At 44.6% G+C, this 7,500-nt stretch overlaps 1 protein-coding gene across 1 annotated transcript in view; it reads left to right on the plus strand.

Annotated features, from left to right (window-relative positions):
- kiaa0586 (KIAA0586 ortholog) overlaps positions 1-7,500 on the plus strand; it is a gene marked incomplete at its 5' end in the record, with an annotated part of 34,134 nt that overhangs the window by 19,868 nt on the left and 6,766 nt on the right. The window contains 9 exons of the mRNA XM_083998491.1: positions 529-601; positions 980-1,114; positions 1,203-1,464; positions 1,962-2,108; positions 2,182-2,339; positions 3,891-4,040; positions 4,732-4,949; positions 5,887-6,011; positions 6,130-6,326. Coding sequence (XP_083854617.1) covers positions 529-601; positions 980-1,114; positions 1,203-1,464; positions 1,962-2,108; positions 2,182-2,339; positions 3,891-4,040; positions 4,732-4,949; positions 5,887-6,011; positions 6,130-6,326 — 1,465 coding nt within the window. The remainder of the gene's footprint in view (positions 1-528; positions 602-979; positions 1,115-1,202; positions 1,465-1,961; positions 2,109-2,181; positions 2,340-3,890; positions 4,041-4,731; positions 4,950-5,886; positions 6,012-6,129; positions 6,327-7,500) is intronic.

The following is a 7,500-nucleotide window of genomic DNA, read 5'->3' on the forward strand; positions in this document are numbered from 1 at the left end:
TGAAGTTATTTGGGTTAATTATTTTGTATGCGCTTTTGTACCTAGCTACAATCTCCTGGAAATGATTTGGTTGCATAATGGCATACCCATTCAGAATAATGAAAACAAATGATAAATTTCATGCTTTTTTTATATTATGCACATCTATTTACTTAGAGTAAATCACAACAGAGAAATCTGGAAATTAGGGTCTGGAAAAAGTATGGAATTTGGAAATTACAAATGTGTAGGAACCCTGTGCTAAGACATGATATTATACAGTAAAGAGGGTACAAATAAAGTAACCTTTGACCTTTGACCTTTAACATTCATCTGTAATGCTATGCTAACAGGCATCTAGCTTTGACTACCATCAGCTTCATGTCTGGTGACTAAAAGTACATTTGCCTGGATTTAATGTTACCTTGTACCAAGCTAAATGTCAGCTAGCTGTAACCTCATGTTAACTTCCTGTCTGCTACATGGAGCTAAGTGGCTAACTGACATCCTGCTAACTCATAGTTTGGTTTTATTCCGTGTCCTCTGCAGGGACTGGACCCAGGAGGTCCGCGTCCAGAAGACGGTGGACGCCTGGATCAGCTCGTTGTCCACAGACGTTCAGGTGACCTCGGCTAACACTTTCCCTCCATCCCCCGTCTTTATGCTAAGCTAGGCTAACTACGGCTAACCACACTACAGATTTCCTTGACATTCACAGGAATGTTACCAGACAGAGTTGTTTTAGAGGTTTTAGAGTGTTTTGGAGTTGTTGGATTGTGTATTTGATGAGTTTGATGAGGGAAACCAAGAAATCCCATAATGAGCCTCCGTAGCGTAGCTCTGAGCAGCTCACGGCTCTGCTCCACCGTTCTAAAAATAGCTTGCACCGACAATTAAAGGTAACAAACCTACTGCTATGACTATAGGGGTTATGGCAATGGGCCAATTTGATTAAATGTTGAACTATCCCTTTAACCCTGAGATCTCCTCCTGTCCTCAGGCTGAGGTGACCTCACAGGACGCCGCAGTGACATCACAGCCCAGAGCTGCAGGAAGCTCCGCCTCCCCAGGCAGCAGAGGGAGGCTCAGGGGGGCGGAGTCAGGAGGACGAGGACGGCGAGCGGCACACAGAGCGGTCAGAGAGGACGCACATCGATCGATTTATCTGATCAGAGATACCGACCAATTGATCGCTCTGTTTGACCAGTGGCGTGTGTTTGCAGGTGAAGGGGGCGGAGCCAGCATCAGCCCCAGGTGTGAAGGGGGCGGAGCTAGCGGGTGTGAAGGGGGCGGAGCCAGCGCCAGCCCCAGGTGTGAAGGGGGCGGAGCCTGAGGAGGCAGAGTCGTACCTGACCCGTCTCTACGGCAGAGCTCCTCATGACGGCCGGAGAAGAACCCTGAAGAAGAGTCCCTACCTGCGCTTCAGCTCACCTGTGTCCCCGCCCAGCAGGAAGCCCCGCCCCCGGCTGGTGGAGAGCGTCAGAGGTCTCACCTGTCTGTCTCTACCTGTCTTTCTCTACCTGTCTGAGATGGGGACTCGAGTTTGCGACACAGAGACTTCAGACTTGACTTGGACTCGTGTTTTGGGACTGCAGTGCAGAGGGGCAGAGCAGCCTTGATTCTTTCTCGACTCAGAATACAGTTTCCTTTAAAGGAGCTTTCATTGTGTGTTTTCTTCATATTGCATTGCAATATCCTGTTTAAAGTGATCAGACAACTAATCAATACTGTATGCTAATAGATAAAGGAGTGATAATAATACAGTAAATGCTTAGAATTTCTTAGATTTAACTGTGCAGTATTCTTAGTAGACCGGATAGCAGCAGATGATAAAGGGTCATTACAACCAGAAGAGACAGGAGACTTACATTTTTTAGAGACTTGAGACTTGACTTGGGCTTGCAAAAAAAGACTTGTGAACATCTCTGGTCTGTCTCTCACCTGTCTGTCTCACCTGTCTGTCTCACCTATCTGTCTCTCAGGTGTCAAGGTGAAGTCCTGTAAGACTCAGACCAGTCTGGCTCCGCCCCTCAGACCTCTAAGCTCCGCCCACTGGACCCTGAGTGACCCCGTTGACCTCACAGTGACCCCTGCTGACACTCTCTGTGTTGCCGTGGCGATCCCACTGGGTCAGTTCACGTCTGACATCACTTCCTGCCCCGCCCCCCTCCTGCTGCTAAACGCCACTTCCTGTCTCCTCAGGTCTCCGCAGGACGGACGCCTCCTCCTTCAGGTGTCGCCCTGAGCAACGACAGGAAGTGGCATCACCTCCTCCTGCTCCTCCTGCTGCTCCCTCCACATCCAGTGAGGAGGAGGAAGAGGAGGAGGTGGTGGGCGGAGCTTCTGAACAACCTTCACAGGTGAGTTTTAAACAGCTAGAGGTCAGAGGTCAGAGAGTTTTATCATGACACAATAGGACGAATCTCCTTGTTGTTTACAACTACTTCCTGGTAGAAAACCAGCATGAGAACAATAGTGACGGACGAGAGTTTCACTATATTTATCTCATTGTTCATGTCACTATATCACCGTTTAGACTAATCTGATGTTTGTAAAGTTTATAAAACCAATGATTGGACAAACATTACTATTTCTGTGTGCACATTTTTGTAATTAGTCATAGTTATCATAGATTAGCCGGGCTAACGGTTAGCTACCTGTTTAACTTTAATAACTCAGTGACTCAATAAACGCTCCATAAAAAAATATTTTCTCCAGCGGATATCTGAGTTCCAACATGACTGAGCTAACTGGAGTAGTTTCATGTCGTGTCCCACAACGGGAGGGTTTTAACAGCTGACGTCCTGCTGTTAGCTTAGCTACTGCTGTTAGCTTAGCTACCGCCGTTAGCTTAGCTACCGTTAGCTGTCCCTGTCAGCTGAGCCACTGATGCTTTCTAGACACTGTGATTCCCCCAAACTGAATAAATACATAGCAACACAAAACACACACACAGAAATAGTAATGTTTCTTCAATCATTTCAGATTTGTCTAAACGGTGAAAAATATGATATATAGCTAAACTCTGGTTTGTTTCTACTGTTCTTATTCAAATGACGTGCTGGTTTTCTACCCGGAAGTAGAATGTAAACAACAAGGCGATGCGGTTTATTCAGTCAGATTAATAATAATTTCCACTACGGTGGACAATAAAGTTTTTCTATTCTATTCTATTAGAAATAAAATTGTGAGTCCTGTTCACTTAGATGGAGATTTCAAGGTCCCATGACGACGTTACTTCCTGCTTCCCTCAGGCTCTCTATGAATAAAAATAAATAAAATGCTGAGGAGTGCAGTGGAATCAAGGGTCAATACATAGAATGAATGAATAGATGAGTTACTAATAGACGTACTGTACGTGGTTAAAAGGAATAAAATAGCAGAGGGAATTAAGGATGTCAACATTATAGATTTTTCTTAGTACGGTATTACGATTATCAATTTCACAACACTATGAATGTGTAAAATCAAATATAGTTAAAGTATACATTACTAATTGTAAAATATTTTAAATATCTATTAAAATATGACCAATTATTAATCCGCCAGGGGAAGTGTCATCGATACCAAATGTTTAAGTTAATTTTAATCTTTTTTTTTTTTTATTACAAATGACACTTTAACATTTAAATTCCTACCAATTCAATGCTATGTTATGTAAATGGACCAGTGTCTGTGCATTCACCTTTACTTTGGTGCACATCTGCTGATAATGTTCCGACATAATCTTTTTTTGGAAAGTAACGGTATTTATGAATCTTTACGAACAATTAATTGTGGCGTTTAATACCGCGATTAATTGTGAAAACAAGTAATGGTGACATCCCTAGAGGGAATAGATTGTGACAGACAGGTGAGACATGACGACCACCTGGACACGCTTCACTGACAGGTTTGTGTTGTGTTGACAGAGGGAGGAGCAGCTAGAGGAAGAAGCTCCTCCTCCTCCTCCTCTTCCTCCTGCATCACTCATCACCATGGAGACGAAGAGTGAGGAGGAGGAAGAGGAGGAGAACGTCTTCCCTGGACTTGACTTCCTGTCTGCAGCTGATGTCGTCCAGGTAACCTTCATCCTCATCCTCCTGCAGCGCCACAGCTCCCCCTGCTGGCAGCAACACAACACAACACAACACAGTTCACTCTCTTATGGCTCTTTTTTTGTTATCTATTTATGTATTTATATATTCCTTTTTATTCTTTTTTTTAAAGTTATTTTTATCTTCATTTTTAATCTTCATCATTATTTTATCGTTTTTCTCAACACATTTCCTGCTCTATTTCTTATATGTAAATCACTCTGCAGCACTTTGGTAACGTGCTGCATGAATGAAGTGGATTAGATTGAAATAGATAGATAGATAGATAGATAGATAGATAGATAGATAGATAGATAGATAGATAGATAGATAGATAGATAGATAGATAGATAGATAGATAGATAGATATATAGATGGATGGATGGATGGATGGATGGATGGATGGATGGATGGATGGATGGATGGATGGATGGATGGATGGATGGATGGATGGATGGATGGATGGATGGATAGATAGATAGATAGATAGATAGATAGATAGATAGATAGATAGATAGATAGATAGATAGATAGATAGATAGATAGATAGATAGATAGATAGATAGATGGATGGAACGACTATAGTGCATAAAAACACACAACACATATTTGGATAAAAGGTAAAAGATGTATAAATTGAAAAGTGCATATGGATCACGTCTCCTCTCCCCCCCAGGAGGAGGTGAGCATCAGGGAGGAAGAGGAGGAGCAGGAGCAGGAGGAGGAGCAGCAGGAGGGGGGTGTGGAGTTGGAGGGAGTTGTTTCTCCTCCTCCGGTCCTGTACCAGGGTCCGGTCTTCCCTCCTCAGGCCCGTTCTGCCCTCGCTGCCCCGGACCAGACCCCGATCCCGACCCCGGACCAGAGAGACGCTCTGGAGACCCGGCTGGTGGAGTGGTGAGGAACTGGACCGGACTGAACTGGTCTTATCTGGTCTGGTCTGGTCTGGACCGGACCAGACTGAACTGGACCGGACCGGACCGGACCGGACCGGACTGAGGATCAGATTAGAGCAGCGGTTCTCAAACTGTTTTACTTCAAGGACCATAAACTGACACAAATTAGACCACGGACCCACTGGACTAAAATATTAAAGCAAACACCAGAAATACACAAATATTTGTTCTGAGACTGAAGAACGTTACCGTTTTAGTCAATGTACCTTCAGATTAGGGCCAATGGAGTGAAGTTTTGGAAAACTGGAAGAGAAATTTCTGGAAAAAGTCCTAAGATTTCTTAGCCTGCCAAGCCAGACTACATCATTAACGTGTCTAGTCTGGCAACGAGCGGTAGACCTCGGCTCAGTCCTTTCAAACTGACTCTGCACCAATAGGGTAGCGCTACGACCAATCAGAGCAAAGAGCAGGATGACGTTGCTAGATTAAACTTTACATCCTTCTTCTAATGAACGACTTCAGTGCAGTTTCCTGCTCAACTTTTAAAGAAAATGACAAGTTGAATTCTTTCAAAGTTGATGCCAACGACGATTCAAACGATTCCTTTGCCAAAGCCATCTATCTTCTTGTCATGTTCTTCACCGTCACAAGTACGTCGTCATGGCGTTAAACCGCCCAACGACTCTCTAAACAGATAGAGCGCTGTGATTGGTCAACACAAACGGTGTTCCAGACTCAAAAAGTTCCTATGGCTCGTTTCTAGACCTACGGAGCAAAGAGATCTGCTGCTGCTGCTAGGGGGCAGAGAGATTTATAGGCTAAGAAAAGCGGTAAAATTTTAAATTTGGGGACCCCCTTAAGTCCTCTCCAGGACCCCTGGGGGTCCCCTCTGTGGTCCTGGTGGATCTGACAGCTGACCTGGTTCTGGTTCTGTTCAGGGTGGAGCAGCAGCTGATGTCCAGGATGATCTCAGAGATGTACCGGCCGCCCCCCTCTGACCCCGCCCACAACGTCTCCTCCGACCAATCAGAGTCCGAGGAGCGGAGCGTCGCCTCAGACATAGGTGAGTGTCATGAGAACACGACTCCAGGACCGGGACCGGGACCAGGACCGGGTCTGGTCTGGTTCTGGTTCTGGTTCTGACCCATGTTCTGGTTCTGACCCGTGTTCTGTGTGTCCAGTGGAGGCGGCGGGCGGCGCCGGTCTGCAGCTGTTCGTGGACTCCAGCGTCTCCGTGGACTCGGTTCTGATCCGGCAGCTGGTGGACGAGGTTCTGACCGAGATCGTGGCTCTGATGCTGGGACAGAGAGACGCCCTGGAGACCGGACCAGGACCGGGACCAGGACCAGGACCAGGACCGGGTCCAATACCAGCAGAGGTAACAGAACCTCGGCGTTCAGCAGGACGGACCTGAGCGACCCGGTTCTAGTCCAGTCATTTTATGAGAAAAGGTTAAACAAACTGCAACAGAATCAAACTCAACTGGTTTTGTTTCCTCAACATGTCCTGAGTGAGGGAAAAAAAAGCCCAGAAGAAAAAAGGGGAAAGTTTAGAAAAAGACCCAAATATAGCCCATAATATAATACGCCTATTAATTATTTTTCTCATGTGAATAGGGTAAAATGTTTAACGTTTAGATATCTCCATGAAAATTACTGAGTTGATTACTTACATTAAGACAAACAAAAAATGTATTACAAGTTTTTTGAAATTCTTTGTTAACATGAGCAAATTTGCATAAATTCCACCGTTTTGACGGCACATGTATACATAAAGGTGCTGTGGTGGTACCGGCATGAAAATTGGAATGAGTTGACTCTAGAGGTTCATAAAGGGACCTGTGTATTGTCTTGAAAGTTTGGACCAAGTCACAGAGTTTACTTTCACTTTCGTCAACTAACCAACTGTAGCTTTAATGAGCTAGGGCGCTAGGCTACCATGTAAAACGAGTGCTTCCCGCAGCGACGGATTCTTGAAAAATTGCAGTCATCTTGAAATGTAAAGTGGTTTCTTGTCGGTTGACCGATGGAGTCAACTCATTCCGATTTTCAAGCTGGTTCCACCACAGCACCTTCATATACACATGTGGCGTCAAAACGGTGGAAATTATGCAAATTTATGCAAATTAGCTCATGTTAACAACAAATTAAAAAAAACTTGTGATACATTTTTTGTTTGTCTTAATGTAAGTAATCAACTCAGTAATTTTCATGGAGATATCTAAAGGTTAAAAATTTTACCCTATTCACGTGAGAACAATAATTAAAGCAGATATCAGTGGAATGTTTTTGTTAATATAAGTCCTAAATAGTCCTATTTTCCGTCAGCAATCACTTACATGAAGTATTTCAGCCTAAACACGAGTCTCTCCGTCACTCTGCTCTGCTGTAACCCGAGGAGAAAATTTTCCTTGTGGGATACAAGTGTTATCCAATGAGGAGAGAGAACGGCATGAAGGGCTGTGTGTGCAGCCAAGGGATGCGCGTGAATGTGGTGACGTAGCACGAGGACCAATTGATGCCTGACAAGGGCGGGGGCTGCTAACTCATGGT

This window comes from Trachurus trachurus (genome assembly GCF_905171665.1).
Source record: "Trachurus trachurus genome assembly, chromosome: 22".
NCBI lineage: Eukaryota > Metazoa > Chordata > Actinopteri > Carangiformes > Carangidae > Trachurus > Trachurus trachurus.